The sequence below is a fragment of the Castor canadensis genome, chromosome 1 (assembly GCF_047511655.1).
Source record: "Castor canadensis chromosome 1, mCasCan1.hap1v2, whole genome shotgun sequence".
NCBI classification, from domain to species: Eukaryota; Metazoa; Chordata; class Mammalia; order Rodentia; family Castoridae; genus Castor; species Castor canadensis.
The window spans coordinates 201163154-201178692 of record NC_133386.1 but is presented as its reverse complement, the minus strand read 5'-3'; the positions used below and the strand labels follow the sequence as shown (position 1 = coordinate 201178692).

At 59.0% G+C, this 15539-nt stretch overlaps 2 protein-coding genes across 12 annotated transcripts in view; one reads left to right on the top strand and one right to left on the bottom strand.

The window, feature by feature from the left end:
- The first annotated feature begins 4937 nt into the window (after positions 1–4937).
- Positions 4938–9761, top strand: Rcor2 (REST corepressor 2). The gene is made up of 12 exons (XM_020159019.2): positions 4938–5844; positions 6553–6609; positions 6923–7003; positions 7272–7324; positions 7402–7563; positions 7675–7799; positions 7883–7952; positions 8037–8252; positions 8582–8659; positions 8795–8852; positions 8972–9201; positions 9284–9761. Exons 1-12 carry the CDS (start codon positions 5718–5720, stop codon positions 9596–9598), a joined length of 1572 nt encoding a protein of 523 aa, XP_020014608.1. The 5' UTR covers positions 4938–5717; the 3' UTR covers positions 9599–9761.
- A 665-nt stretch (positions 9762–10426) lies between these two features.
- Mark2 (microtubule affinity regulating kinase 2) overlaps positions 10427–15539 on the bottom strand; it is a 57387-nt gene continuing 52274 nt past the window's right edge. For 5 of the 11 annotated variants that reach the window (XM_020159012.2, XM_074048134.1, XM_020159009.2 and 2 more), the window contains 4 exons: positions 15058–15084; positions 13766–13855; positions 13126–13170; positions 10427–12518 (listed from right to left, as the gene is read on the bottom strand). In XM_020159012.2, the coding sequence (XP_020014601.1) occupies positions 12158–12518; positions 13126–13170; positions 13766–13855; positions 15058–15084 (523 nt within the window). In that variant the 3' untranslated portion in view covers positions 10427–12157. The remainder of the gene's footprint in view (positions 12519–13125; positions 13171–13765; positions 13856–15057; positions 15085–15539) is intronic. The other 6 variants (XM_020159013.2, XM_020159010.2, XM_020159015.2 and 3 more) reach the window with 3 other exon arrangements.

The following is a 15539-nucleotide window of genomic DNA, read 5'->3' as shown; positions in this document are numbered from 1 at the left end:
CTCTCTGGAAGTGCTAAGAGCCATGTGGAAAAGGGGAGTGGGAGCAAGAACAGTGTTTGATGCCAGCCCTGAAGCCCTGGGTGTGCCTAGCAGTCCTGAGAGAGGAGCTGGACAGGGGGTACACATATGGGTGGGCCAGGCCAGAGTTTGCAGGGTGGGTGTGGCATCGTGGGGCCCAGTAGATGGTGAACAGACCTGTTTATCTGGATTAGACACAAACTAGAAAGTCCTTGAGTACTGGGTTAGTAGAACTTTGCCCGGAGGACAATAGGGGACCATGGAAGGTTATTGAGCAGGAGTGGGACTTGTCAGAATCTACCTGTATCCAGCTAGATATGGATAGTGGATTGTGGGGTGGGAGTACCAGACTGAGGCAGGAATCTGGACCTTTTGGTAGCTCTAAAGAGAGGACGTCATGGAAGAGAAGCTTCTTGTTCTAGAGGTCAAACTAGGAGTCCACCAATCTGTGGGCATGGTCTTGAGCTGGTCCATAGGATATGGAGTGCCTTATACAGCAGTGAGTCATGAGCAGAGAGGGTCTGCTGGGGGTGCTTAAGAGGGGACCCCCGCTTCAGGAGGAAACCAGCATTGATACATCTTACTTGTTCCATCTGCAATGCCATTGGATCCTCCTCAAAATCAATGAGGTGAGGATTACAGTTCTCTTTTAGACACGGAGGGACAGAAGCTCAGAGAGGACAAGTAACTCACCTAAGGCCTCACAGCAAGTGGCAGCAGAGTTGAGACTCACCCTAGATTTGAGCTCCTGGCCTGCCTGCCTCCCACTGGCATGTCTCTGGGGACCTCTGCTGCATGGGAATCTGCTCTAGAAGGTCTTGGGTAGCTCTGGGGCAGGACTTGCTGGGGACAGATGTAAGGCTTAGTGGCTCCAATGGCCCAGAGGGGACGAAGGTCCAGGCATTTACCCCAACGACTTGGGCTCCTCAGGGTGCCACGCTTCCCCGGGAGGACATTTGCACCCCAGGGTAAGGTGGGACCCCTTTGGTCTATGATTTCACCACTAGAGGGTGCAGCTGTTGCCCAGGTGAGGGCCAAGGGGGAGGTCCCCTTCCTAGCTTCCGGAGAAAGGAAGGGGTTCCTGGGTCTTGAAGCTGCCCCTCAGGGAATTGGGGAGGCCCCATGTGGCCTTCCTGTCTGTCAACTGAAGCCAGACAGTTGTGGACACTACCTCCCTGTTCCTGCTTGACTGGGGAGTCAGATTCTCCCACTCCCACTCCCACTCCCGTGGATGCTGACCTCACGCCTGCGTCTGCTCTGTGCTCCCCCAGCACCACTCCCAGAAGGCCCAGGTTGTGCCGAGCACTGGATTGACACCTCTGTTACCTCTTAGCCTCTTTCTTTGCAGGTGGGCGGGGGGGGGTTGCGGGGGAGATCCGGAGGGCAGGGGATCACCAGCAGGGCCCAGAGATGTGCAGCACACATCCTTCCAGGAGGGCCCAGTGGGAGGGAGGGATGAAATTCCCCCTGAGCGGCACTGAGGGGGCCCCAGGAGCACTCCTCAAGCGCCTTCCACTGCTAGCCATCTCCCTCTAGCACCCCTTTCCCCCCAACTATTCACCCAGGTCCTCCATCCTCCACCCCAGACCTGCCCGCTGCCTCCCTCCCCAAGTTTATCCTCTTGGCTGAAGCTACCCAGGGCCTGGCGGGGGTCCCAGGCACCACACCACAGCGGCCAGCCCTGCTCAGGACAGTCCCAGTCTGTCTGGCAGGGCTGGCAGGTTTGGGATTGGCTGGAACTGCCCCCGCCTTTGGGAGGAGGGGAGGCTGGTGGCTCACCGAAGGTCACCCTCCTTTTCTTTCCCAGCAGCCCTGTGCAACCTTTGTCCCTCTACCTCACCTTGAGGAGGGAGGTAACAAGATGCCTGGCAGGCGGAGCGTAGAGGAGCCCAGCCAAGAGAAAGGCTCTGTGGGCTCCTGATATTCATTCCCACAACAAACACCGAGCGCCTACTGTATGCCAGGCTCTGAGAATGACTGGTGAACACAGTGACACAATGACACAAATCAAGTACATCTGTGTCCATGAGCGGTGTGGCTAATCACTATGGGTGGCTTTGGACTGGCCGTGGTCTGTGTCTCTGGGGACCTGAGGGTGGAGGAATCTTTAATGGCCTAGGCAAGGAAGGCTTCAGGCAGAAGCCTGTGTGGGGCAGAGCAAAGCCTCAGTCATCTCATCTGAGGGAACACAGGATATGAATTTGCTGGATTGGGATTCCATTTTAGGCCTGGATTTATTGTGAGGAGAGGTAGCCTGTGTCCTGGCCTGCAGACCTAAGAAGAAGGCGCTGTAGTGGTTGTCCCCTCTCCTGGTGAATAGTAGGAACTCACCAGTCAAAATGGCGGGGAGGGCATTTGCAGGAGACCTGCGCTCTTGCCAAGCTTGCAGGTGGCCCAGGGAGGTGAGTGACCCGGGTTCTTGTGCCTGCTTCCAAGCCTCAGGCTGATGAAGAGAAAGGCTGGTCCCCAGGCACCCTCTCCTCTCCCCTCCCATACCCCATGCACCTGGCCACATGGCATCTCTGCACCCCAGGTCTGGGGGAGGATGATTCCTAACCTGGGGGCTTGGGGAGCCAGGAAAAGGTAGTGGGTTCTGGGGTGCTGCCATGACCCTGTCTTGTGGCATAGCTGCACCCCACAGCCCCAGGGTAGCAGGGAGGGGGTGCTGTCTCTTTAAGAGCCTTCAGGCTGCTGGGAGCAGATGGCCAGGCCGGCCGGGGCCCCTTGTCCTTTGTGTGCCTTTGCACAAAAGAGGGGGCCAGCTGGGGAGGGGGCTGCTGCAGCAGGTGGGAGGGGTGGGGCCTTGCCCCTCCCCCCCAACTCTGCACCCTTGTCTTGGGAAGGAGGTTGCTCACTAAGAATGGGCCTCCTCTCTGAACTCTGTGGTCCCCAAACTCCTGTGATGCCCCTCCAGTGTGTGTCCCACCCCCTTGGCAGAATCCTCAGGACACCAGAGCCCAGGGACTCCACTATCCAGAGGAATAAAACTCCTCTCCCTGCCCCACCTTGGGAGTAGGATCTTCCTTGGCCCCGAGTGCCTGGCTGCAGAGAGAAAGAGAACAAGATTAGGTCCTGGTTGGGGGTGGGTGTTTGGGACAGGAGGGAAGCCAACCAGAGCTGGCTGGGTGTGTGTGTGTGTGTGTGTGTGTGTGTGTGTGTGTGTGTGTGTACATGCGCAACCGTGGGGTGCGGGGGAGTTGAGGGGGTACCTGGGGTAGTGCTGGAGGAGGGAGGCAAGAAATAAGCCTGATGCAGAGGATTTGGGTGGGGACTTGGCCAGGCCCAGGACCCTAGGTGGGAGTACAGAAAGGAGGCTAGAAGAGGGGGATGGGGACCCAACTGAAAGTCCTCCCTAATAGGCGCCACGAGATGAAAGACGCCATAGTAGGAGAGGGTGAAGTGCACAATAGTTACCAGTCAGGCAGAGGAGACAGATGAGCACCTCCTTAAATGGTGGAGGTGTGTTGGTCAGGGATGGCACCCTTCCACTTGGGAGGGGTCGCTAGGAGGACTCTGCAGACCCCCCCCCCCCCCCCCCGCTAGCCCGCTAGCTCACACCGGCTCTTAGTCCATTCATTCTCATTTGTCCAGACCTCCCCACCCTGGGGCTTGGTGCCCAATCCATGATTTAAGAGGAAAAAGGCCCCATAGCCTTGGCCCGAGGTGTGGCGGGCAACGTGGCCGCTGGCTGGGTGGCCCTATGTGGCCCGACAGCAACAGCACAGCAGTCGGGTGGGGTCGTGCCTGACTTGGCCAGGCTGCCCGCAAGGAGCCCCCACGAATAGGCGGCCCCAGCCAGGTCGTGGCCTGACCGCAGGACCCTGGCCAGTCGACCGCAGGCAGTAGGTGGGGGCAGGGATCCCTGGCTGGGTCCTGGGATGCTTCTAAATTTAGGAATCTGATTACAGAGTGGCCAAGGAAGGGAAGGGAGAGGAGGGCGCGAATGCAGGCTCGGCTCGATCTGGGCACCGCGGGGTGTGCCCGGGTGGAGGCGTGTCCAGGAGTCCAGGGCTCACGAAGGGCGGGGGCTTCGGTCTGTGTGCGCTGCAGCACGTGCCCCGGGCGTTGGGGACAGGCACCGGCGCAGCTCGCAGGCTCTGAGCCGCCGCCGGTGTGTGCGCTGGCTCTTTGTGTGCCTGGCAGGGTGGCTGGGTCTGGCTTTGAAAGTCTCTGCCCATCCCCTCCCCCATCTCCGTCTGTGCCTCCCTACCCGCTTCTCTGTCTGTCACTCTGCCCGTGCTTGTCCGGGGGGAGGGGGATGCTGCTTCCAGCTGGGGTGACATGAACCCAGTGGGGAGGAAACCCACTTCTCCCTCCCTCTGCAGTTCAGGCCTTCCCCTATACCTTGCACTCTCATCCCTCAGTCCTTGATTCCACTGTTTTGGGGTGTACACTGCAGCAGTTAAGGCGAATTGGGGTAACCCTCTGGGGACCCACCAGAAGTCAGGCTCTGGCCCAGTAGCTCTAGGAGGAATTCATTCCTCGCCTGTCCGGCCTCCCATCCGCTCTGGCCCCCAAGGGCGCATGAAGGAGGGGGGGTCCCCCCTGCGGAAGGGGGGGCGGGGAGTTCCTTGGCAGGAAGGGAAATGGAAGGAAAAGCTGGGCTCCACCCGGGCGGGCGGGCAGGCGGCCTCTGGGCCCCCGGGGGCAGACGGCAGTAACCCGAGCCCACTGGTGTGTGGGGCCGGTGTGCGCGTGGGTGGGGCTGACCCGCGGCTACTCCTGGAGGGCAGTGGGGTTCTCCCCAGGGGCAAGTCTGGGGAACCAGGGACGCGAGGGGGCCCGGGCGGAGGGACGCGCTCCCCACCCTGGTCCTGACCCCACCCCCTGGAGGTCTAGCCCCGGCCCCCAGGCCCCGCCTCCCGGGCCCTCCCTCCCACCCCAGGGCCAGATGTTCAGCTGGCGGAGGCATCGGCTGGGGGGAGGGGTGCTGAGGCCGCAGCCGGCACTACTTCCCTGCCAGCAGCTTCATTGTGTGCGCGAGGAGCGAGCGGCGGCGGAGAGCGGGCGAGCGAGCAGCAGCGCGAGCGCGGCGAGGAGAGCGAGCGCGCCGGGGAGGGTGCGAGGCGGCGCCCGCTGCTGCGCTCCGCCCGCCTGCCGGCAACTCTGCCCCAGGCGCCACGCGCGGCGCACCGCACCGTCCTGCCACCACCGGGGTCCCGCCACTACCGGGGTCCCGTCTGTGCTGCCGTCGCGGGCAAGGGGTCTGCTCGGGTCTGGGGTCCCCGCTCGGGAACTGGGGCATCCCTGGCGCAGCCAAGAGGCACGGAGCCCACGGGGAGCGTAAATTGCGCTGCAGCACTCGCCTGCTGAAACGGCGTGGGCAGGCGGGTGGCGGAGCTCCGCGACGCCCTGAGGGCAGGGGCCCCGACTTCTCCGGGGGAGACCCAACCCCGAGGGCCGCACAGAGCGAGCGTGCTCCTGTCGCGCTGGACCTTGCGCTCATCCCCAGCGTACCCCACTTCTTCACAAACTTTTCCGACGCCCTCGCCCGTGGGGTCGCAGTGAGAGCCAGGGCTGCTCGCTGGACTCCAGACCCGCCGGACCCTAGCCACGCTGACCTCCTGCCTCTTGTAGCTTCAGTGGCGACCTCTCCAGGCCGGGCCGGGCACGACACTCGAGGCAAGCGCGGCAACGACCGGCGCTCTCCCAAGGCTCCCTCGCCTCCCCCCCAGCCCCCGGGGCAGGCGGACGGGGTAATGCCCTCGGTGATGGAGAAGCCGAGTGCGGGCTCGGGGATCCTGTCCCGCAGCCGGGCCAAGACGGCGCCCAACGGCGGACAGCCGCACTCGGAGGATGACAGCAGCGAAGAGGAGCACTCGCACGGTGAGCCCGGCGGCCTAGGGTTAAAGGCGCGCTGGCTCGGGGGGGGGGGGGGGGGCGTGAAGGGGGGCGGGGTTGGGTGGGGTGCGGGGAATAGAGTTGCGGATCACCGGCCTAATATACTATCGGTTCCTGCCCATCCTGGTTTGGAGCCTCTGCCTTGCTTCTCCCTCAAACCTGGGACTGCTGGCACAGGGAATCTGGAGGCTGGGCCCCTTGCTGCCCGCCTCCTCCTTGCCCTCAGTTGCTTGAGGCAGCTAGGTGTGTCTCCCACAGATTGGGTCCCTGGAATACCTTGCCACCTTGCAGGGGCAGGGGTTGAGAGACACATTGAGATGTGAGGCACATGTGGGGAGGAGCCTTGGACTCCCTGCAGGGCTGTGGTCCAGGTCTAGGGGCTGCCCTCCAAGCCCTCATCTCCAGCCAGAACAAAGCATTGCTTTGGCCTGAGCTCTAAAACTGCCCTCTTATCCCTCCAGCCCATGACTAGGCAAGGTCTCCCCTTCCAGTCCCTTCTGTGGCTAAGGGTAGCCTGGAGGAAGATCAGGGAAAAGTGAGCTTCCTGGGAGGTGGAGGCCCTGGGTGGTCAGGAAGGAGAAGTCCAGGCCAGCCCGCCCCCCACCCTTACACACACACACACACACACACACACACATCCTCTACTGTCCCTCCCTCCCTGGAGTCCTGACTGCCTCCCCCCTGACTCCACAGACAGCATGATCCGTGTTGGAACCAATTACCAGGCCGTAATTCCGGAGTGCAAGCCTGGTGAGTGGCAGGACAGGCGGTGAAGGGAGGGGGTGGAGACCAGTGGCTTGGCTAGTAGCCCCACCTGGGGAGCCCTTAGCTGGCTTCTGCCTGAAGGACAGGCGGGCTGGGGGGAAGAGGGGAAGGAGGGGGCTGGGTGGCCCTATGGCATGGTTACTTTTCCTTCACTGCCTTCCTGTCTGGGTCTCTGCTCCTCCTTCCCCTCTGGGCCTCACCTCTCAGGCCCCACTTCTCTGCTGCCTGGTGGACTTGGGTCCAGACTAGCACCACCAGGTTGATCTGAGTTCTTCCTTCCTGCTCCTCTATGTTTCAGAGAGTCCAGCCCGCTACAGTAACAAGGAACTGAAGGGGATGCTGGTGTGGTCGCCCAACCACTGCGTGTCTGATGCCAAGCGTGAGTGGGATGGGCATCTGGTCAGGTTCAGCCCTGGGAGGTGGGGGTTACGACTCTTCTCAGAAGTGGGCTGGAAGCCGGGCCTGTAGTCCCAGATACTCGGGATGCTGAGGTGGGAGGATAGCTTGAGCCTAGGAGCTTAAGACCAGCCTCCTGCCATGGGGCTCAGGTTCAGGAGCCTCACCCCCTGGGGATGGAGTACCCCTCTGGACAGGCCTGGATTAGAAGCTGTAATCCCCTCACCCAAATCCCCGCTCCCCCACTGCAGTTGACAAGTACATTGCGATGGCCAAGGAAAAGCATGGCTACAACATCGAGCAGGTAAGCTGGAGCCCTGAGGGACTGGAATGGGATGGTGCAGGGTGGCCAAACCTGAGTTGCCCTTTCTCCCGGGCCAGGCACTGGGCATGCTTTTGTGGCATAAACACGATGTGGAGAAGTCACTGGCTGACTTGGCCAACTTCACTCCATTCCCCGATGAGTGGACAGTCGAGGACAAGGTGCTGTTTGAGCAAGCCTTCGGCTTCCACGGCAAGTGCTTCCAGCGGATCCAGCAGATGGTAAGCCCCGTCCCCCCACCAGCCCCCAGTGCTCTTCAGCCCCTCTGTCCTGACCAGCTTATTTGGTGCTGAGTCTCAGGTGGGCCCCCACTTGTGGCCTTGCCTCCCCAGCTGCCCGACAAGCTGATTCCCAGCCTGGTGAAGTATTACTATTCTTGGAAGAAGACCCGAAGCCGAACTAGTGTGATGGACAGACAGGCACGGCGGCTGGGTGGCCGCAAGGACAAAGAAGACAGGTGGGGGCGTGGGTCAGTGCTGGGCGGGGCAAGCAGTATTCCTAGCTTGTGCCTCATTCCCTCCCTGGCTCCTGTGTCAGCAGTGATGAGCTTGAAGAGGGACGAGGAGCTGTGAGTGAGGGAGAACCAGATGCTGGAGATCCCAAGAAAGAGGTGAAGTCTCTGAGCTAGTCCTCTGTGCTCCCCCGCATCTGTCTTTGGGCTCTGTACCACCTACCCCCTCTCCTTTCCCTACAGCCTCTGCCCTCTCGGCCCCTGAATGCACGCCCTGGCCCTGGGAAGAAGGAGATCCAGGTGTCACAGTACCGCCATCACCCACTACGAACCCGGCGACGCCCACCCAAGGGCATGTACCTGAGCCCTGAGGGCCTCACTGCAGTGTCTGGAAGTCCAGACCTCGCCAACCTCACACTCAGAGGTCTTGACTCTCAGCTCATCTCCCTCAAGCGCCAGGTGGGAGCCTAAGAAAAGAGGCAGGGGGAGGGGAGGGCATCAGTTTTTGGGAACCGTTTTTGGGGTAGGTTTGGGATAAGGATGATGGTGTAGGTGCCAAGCCTGGATCCACCCCACTGGGACTCAGGGTCACTTAGCATTCTTTTCTGGACCTGCTTAAGAAAGTCGTCTGTGGAACCACAGTGTTCTCTTACCAAAGAGAGGGATGAATTGGATGTCAGTAGCAGAGAGCTTTTTGGTTCTGGTGTCTGGAGAAGTAGGGCCCTGGTGAGAGTGGGGGATGGTGGCTTCCCTGGGATGGAATTAGATATCACTTCTGGCCTTCCCAGGTACAGAGCATGAAACAGACCAATAGCAGCCTGCGCCAAGCCCTGGAAGGTGGCATTGACCCACTCCGCCCCCCTGAGGTAAGGCTGCTCTGCCAAGTATGGGTGCAAAAGGGGGTTCTCTCTCTCGAGGTAGAACAGAAAGGGGTCTGTCTGGAGCAGGGTTTTCATTTCTGTATTTTTGAATCTAAAGATTATTTCTGTTTCTTTCTCTAGGCCAATACCAAGTTCAACTCCCGCTGGACTACAGATGAACAACTTTTGGCTGTACAAGGTGAGTTAGGCCTTGGGAAGAGCCAAGGACCTCAACAAGCTGAGGGTAGAGGGGAAGGGTCAGGGAAGTAATTAGCTGTGAGGGGCTTTTACACTCTGCTGCCATTTTGACCCTTGCAGCCATCCGTAGATATGGCAAAGACTTTGGGGCTATTGCAGAGGTGATTGGGAACAAGACTCTGACCCAGGTGAAGACCTTCTTTGTGAGCTACCGACGCCGCTTCAACCTGGAGGAAGTGCTGCAGGAATGGGAGGCTGAACAGGATGGGGCCCCTGCAGCCCCAGTGCCCATGGAGGAGGCCAGGCGAGGGGCTCCTGTGCCAGCTCCAACTCTAGAGGAAGATGATGAGGTGAGAAAGGCGTGTGAGAAGAGGGCTGGGAGGCACTGTCACTGTTACAAGAGCAGCTTTCTCACTCCGTTTTCTCCCTCAGGTCCAGATCACATCTGTCTCAACATCTGTGCCCCGATCAGTACCCCCTGCGCCACCACCCCCTCTACCACCCACCTCCCTATCCCAGCCACCTCCATTGCTGAGGCCACCCCTGCCTACGGCTCCCACTCTGCTCCGCCAGCCACCCCCACTCCAGCAGGGCCGTTTCCTGCAGCCCCGGCTGGCCCCCAACCAGCCCCCACCACCTCTCATCCGCCCAGCTCTGGCTGCCTCCCGCCACAGTGCCCGCCCTGGCTCTCAACCCCCACCAACTCTGATTGGAGCCCCTCTGGAGCCTCCAGCACCCTCACTCTGAGTCCTGAGTCCTCCACCCCACCTGAAGACTCCTGGACCCCTCTGCTGGACATCTCTAGTGTCATTGAGGACAGAAGGAATTGGGGCTCTTTCCAGGTCTTTCAGAGACCCAGAGCTGCCAGTTGACACAGCAGGGACCTGTGGGTTCTGCGTGTGTCCTGGCAGCTGAGCCTGGTAACCCCCCAGCCAGGGACTGGGGTCTGGGGTCCTTTCAAGATGGCTCAAGGGGACTCTGCTTCCTGGCTGGGACTGGAATGGCTGCTTCCCCTGCCTGTGGGGTGCTTGGCCTTTTGGCCTGCCCTTTGTGTGTAAAGGGTAGTGACCTTAGTGTTCAGTGTGGAAAAGGACAGTTTGGGGTATTGGCTGACCTCATTCACCTTGCCCTCCTTTGAGCAATAAGTCTGGGGTGAGGTGGGGAGGGGGCTGGAGGGAAGGTGGGGGCAGAGATTCCTTGGGGCCTGACATTAGCAGATGCTGCAAAGGGACACTGTCTTCAGGGAATGCTGAGAAGTTATGAGGATGCTCACTTTGCTCCCCCCCACCCAGAAAAAAAAGCTTGGAGAAAGGGGGGGGTATTGGGAACTTAATGCATACATGGGTTTATTTTTCAACATTTTTAATAAATAATACAACCTCTTAAACTGAGTTGTCTTTCCCTTTCCTGTCTGTGCTCTAAGTGGGAAGGGAGTTAGCCCACCCAGCACTGGCCTGCCCCCCAGGCTCCAGACAGGCATCAGTCCTCCCCTTCAAGGCAGGCAGACTGGGCCACATCTTGCCCAAGAGAGACTGGGTCCCTTCTGGGCTGGGAGAAGAAACAGGAGGCGGCAGCTCAGATTCCAAACATTCTCTTTATTACGTGTTTGATCCAGAGGAGAAACTAAGTGCAGGGTGGGGGAAGAGGGGGCTAGGTGGGGAGGGGCCACCTTGCCTGGGTGCCCCTGGCCCCACCCCTTTCAGGAGCCAAGCCATGCCCTCCCGGCCCCTCAGAGCACCCGGGCTGTTCCATAGGGCAGGAAGGGGGAGGGGAGAGCCCTTGGTCTGAGCCGGAACCAGGCAGAGCATGGGGCTGGCTAAAGGGCTGAGGTTGGCAAGGCCCCTTCCCGGGACCCAAGGACTCCACATCTGGCTGAGCCTGGCCTGGGTGATGAACAGGGATAGAGTCATCATAAATCAAAAAAAAAAAAAAAAATAATAAAATAAAATAATAAAAAATAAAACCCATCACAAAAAAAAAAATGTACAACTAAGGTGAGGGGAGGGGCAGCCTCTGTAGGACTCCCCCAATTTCTCAAGAACTGAAACAGCAGAGAAATAAATTAAGGGATGCAGTGGCTGCCACCAGTCAAGTGCCTGTAGCCACCCACTCCCACACTGGCCGCAGAGGTTAGCAAGCGGGGAGTCACTTCACCCATCTGTCCCCCACTCCTGTGGAGGGCAGATGCTCCCAGCCCTGCCGCCCAATCCAGCCTTCCGCCAGGTGGCCATGGAGGCCCTGGGCAGTCTCCTGAGAGGAGGGGCGACAGTGTCAGGAAGAAAAGGCAAGGCCGAGATGAGAGTGGTGTGGGAAGTCTGCTACAGACCGAGCTGGTGCCCAGATTAATGCCAATGAAGGGGAAGCAGTGGGAGGGGGATGGCGAGAGGCTGTGCTTTCAGACAAAGGCTCTCCCAGAACGGAGAAGCCCAGTTCAGGAGACTGGCAGCCCATTCGGCCCCCTGAGGGCAAGGAGCCCATCAGTGCTGCAGTCCCCTCCCCTTCCTAGCCCAGGGGTCAGCCCCACCTTCTACCAGAAGGGCAGGAGAAGATGGCACATACTTTTGAGGAGAGGAACAAATGTCCCCACAGCAGCTCATGGAAGGAAATGCCCAGCTCTGGGGAAGGAGGGGCAGAAGATACAGTGTGGAGGGAGGCCAGGGCCCCACTGCTGCACCCTGCTCTCTCCAGGGCTGCACAGCACCCCCCACCGGCCCCAGGTCCCAGGCCTGCAGCCCAGGGCCTGAGGGCAGGGGAAGGCCACCTCTGGTGGGTTGCTTGAAGGGTAAAGAGGAGAGGAGAGGGGAGAAGCCCAAAGTGGGCCTGGCGGAGGGCCTGCCAGGGAACTCCACCACTCTTGCCTGAGAGTGTTCCAGCCCTGAGCCACCCTCCCGGGAAACCCCACAGATCCAGTCTCAACTGTCCCAATGGGGCAAGGGAGGAAAGGTGGCCGCTGGGATTTTTTTTTTCTTTTTTCTTTTTGGTAATAAAAAATTTCTTGGTTTAGGCGAAATACTCTGTGCAACCGCAGTACCTTGAGGGAGCCCTGCCCCCCTCACCCCCTCCCCTTCTTTTGCCTCCTGAGGGGGAGAGAGGGGAAGAGGGAATTTCTGGGCAGGAGTGAATGTGAGGGGGGAAGAACTTTCTCCCATCCCCCACAAACATGGAAGAAAAAAACCAGGAAGGGCCTGGGAGGGGACAAGTGCCAGCAGGGGAGACACACCAATCCATCCTGCAGGTGGGGTGCAGGGTCAGCTCCAGCAGCCAAGTCCGCTGGCTGGTCTCTGCTGCTCCCCTCCTGGCAGCTTGTTAAAGCTTCAGCTCATTGGCTATTTTGGAGGCAATGTTTTTGAAGGCCATGGAGGTGCCTGATATTCGCTTAAACCGAACACCATTGAGAGACAGCCGAGGCAGTTTGCACACCTCCATCTCCCACTGCACGAAGTTCTCATGGCCTGGAGTGCCGTGCATACACAGCAGCATGTACTTCTCGTGTAGCTCGCTCTGGCAGCTGTTTGCGTCCAGCACCTTGCGGATCTCCCGCATCATCTCATTAGGCTCCATGGAGCTTGTGGTCTTCATGCTCCATGTGAAACGTAGCGAGCGTGGCTTGGCCTCCCGAAATTCTTCCTTTTCTTTGTCATTGCCTCCACTGCCTACCACATGAGGTCTGTAGAGAGGGCAGAGGTGGGCATCAGGCAGGGGTTGAGGCACCCTACCCGCCAGAGAGCCACCCTGGCAGACGGACCCTGAGACCAGAGAGGACAGCAGGAGGGAGCACTGAGCAATAAGCCAGAACAGGGAATGGTTAGACCCTGATCCAAGGGTCTGTGGGGGTGATGGGTGGGCAGCTCTCTGGCCATCATCTGACAGGATGGAAGGTGCAGAGGCCAGCTGGGATGGGGTGATGATTCCATGCTGCTATTGGTTCTTTTCTTGGGGGGAGGGGGCAGGAAATGAGTGCACTCAACAGCACACCGTGCAGACTGTCCTCGCAGGAAAAATCTGAGGCACAGAGGCAAGGCAGTCAGGATAGTAGGAATGTCTAGCCCCAACCGCCCAACCCAGGGCTCCAACTTCCAGAATATACCAGAATCTGAGAAGGGCCCAGGTGGGTCTAGAAAAGGGAAATTCTTTGAGGAAAGGGAAGCCCCAAGAGGGTAGGGGCAGGGCAGAACCACTGGAGAAAGAACCAAATGGCAGAAGGAAGAGGAGCAGGAGGCTTGTGGCAAGCCCGGTGGCCTGGGCAGGGCCAGTGCTGGCTCCGGCCCTCTCACCTGAGCGTCTCCACTCGGTCTTTGCTTTCAGGTTCATTCAGGTTCCTCAAAAAACAGAGCGAGGGAGAGTTTAGTGCTGGGATCTCTCGCTCCTTCCACCACTGCAGACCCAGGTGATGGAGGGTCTGGGGAGGTGCCACCAGTGGGTGGGCAAGACTCAAGCCGAAAGGCTGCTTGCCCATCACCTGCAGGCCAACATGGCTCTGCAGTACCTCACACTGGCAGCTTGACTGCCTCTGTCACAGGGAGCCCCACACAAGGAGCCTATCCCTCCCCACACTCCTACAATTCTGTGCTGGGAGAAAGACTCTGCTCTGTGGGAGGAGGGTGTGGCTGTGCTCTCCGTGCTGCTCATGGCCAGGTTCATGCTCTCTACTGGAGTGAGGGATAGGAGCGGGTCCTCACTCTGGCCAATATACCAGTTTCAGAACAAAGTCCTCCTAGAGGGAGGGGCTGGGGCATTCAGACACCTCTCTCAAGAAGCTCAAAATGCCAAGATCTGGACATGTATGGCAGACCCCAGGAGATGGGATGGACACCTGTGGCAAAGTGGGAAAAGTTGCTGTGTTTCTAACTCCCATACTGCTGGCCTGCTAGGTCACCTACTGGTGTAAGAGGGGGACTGGGACTGGGCAGACACCTTGTGGGGTGGGAAAGAGGTCTGGCCCCGCTGAGCGGCTTCTCCAGCTCCTGCCCGGAAGATGGGTGCCTGGAGCTGGGAACCTGGGGACTGTAGAAGGAGGGAGGGATGAGAGGAGGGAGAGAGCAGCAGCAGCACATATAAAAGAACACAAAGACACACAAACACACAGATGCCAACAAGCGCACTGCAAGCAGGGGCTGGTTGTGCAAAGAAACGAGCTCTGGCTGCTCTCTCCAGGCCCCTGCAAGACAGGCTCTGCCAGCCATGCAGTGAGCTAGGGGACTGGGAGGGAGACTTAAGATCCATCCCATCTGGCCAGTCTCTCCCTCAGTTGGGCACCAATGCACCTGCCAGGCAACCCAATGAATCCAACTTGGCCCTTGGTCTGCAGCTCGGTATTTAGCCCACACAGGACTGCATAAGGATATGGCTAGAGTCAGGCTCTGGCCCCAGAAAGGAGATGTCTTAGTGATGGTGTGGACCTCCTGTTGTTCCACCAGGGTTTGGAAGCAGAACGGCCTCTGCCTGAGAATATCCAACTCTGGGCTGTTTGGCAGGCACAGGCCACATCTGGAGGAAACAGCCCAGAGGAGAGGCAGTGTGACCATCCAGATGCTGTTGCAGGTGGGATACTGGGGCAGGGTGGGCTGGACCTTTTCCACAGGAGCTGCCAGAAGGGGGTGCTGTGCCCCATCATGAAGCAAAGGCTCCCTGGGCCTGGAAGAATGACTTAGCCTGGGGACCCTGATGTTCCTGTAGTGCCTCCAAAGTTCTGCCATCCTATAGGCCGGGGGAAGAGGTCACACAGCCCAGGAGAACCCAAATGAGACACCATCCCAGATGCACTTTAACCCAGTGGAGCCTCCTTGTAGCGCATGCACACGACAAGGGAAAGGACCAGAGAAGGAGCCCAATGCTTGTGACCAAAACCTGGAGTGGGTAAGAGGAGACAATCTTAAAGGGAGAGTCCCTGAGGTCTCCTCTTGTCTGTGGCCTGAACAAGGCCCATCATGTTCAAAGCCATTTGCTCTGAGTTGGCCCAAAGTGGCCTCTTAGGGGGCCATGCCCTGCCGGGGTAGAAGGGGCAGGAGGTCAATGTGGGCTGAAGCCCAGCAGAGCAGTCTTCATCCCTTTAAGATGGCAGAGAGGAGGGCCACACAGATTAGGTCAGCAGATGGAGAGGGAGCAGAGCCAGAGGAGGGGAGTTAGTAACAGAGGCAGGACATAGACACAGGGCAGACATACATATACACACATACACACACACACACAGTGGGCTCAACGCCTACCTTCTGGCAAACCTGAAAGACAGATTTCTAAAAAAAACAAACAAAAAAAGACAAAATAAAAAAAGAAATAAAAAAAAAAAACCAACAAGACGGTATGTGGATAAGCAGGTGGGAGTGGGCTGTCCAGGTTCAAGGGTGGCCCCAGTTTTGGAAGAGCCGCTCAGCGAGACTAGAGTGCTGGACTTCAGGTCTACTCCCACCTCTGCAGCTCTCACAGCTGCACCCTGCGGCTTGGATGGACAGTGGCTTTAGCTGCTGCAGCTGACTGGAGGGACATGCAGGAGGGCAGGCAAGGCTGTCACTCCAAGTGAGCAGAGGATGGGTGTGATGGGGACACAGCAGCCCAAGAGGCCAAATGGCTGGATACATCTTCAACCACCTTCTGTGGTGATGGTGGTAGCTCAGGAGTGAGAATCTCATTAAGACTCCCCGCCTGGGTCCAACCTGGAAGGCACTGGAGCACTGGGGCTGAAGGGGAGGCC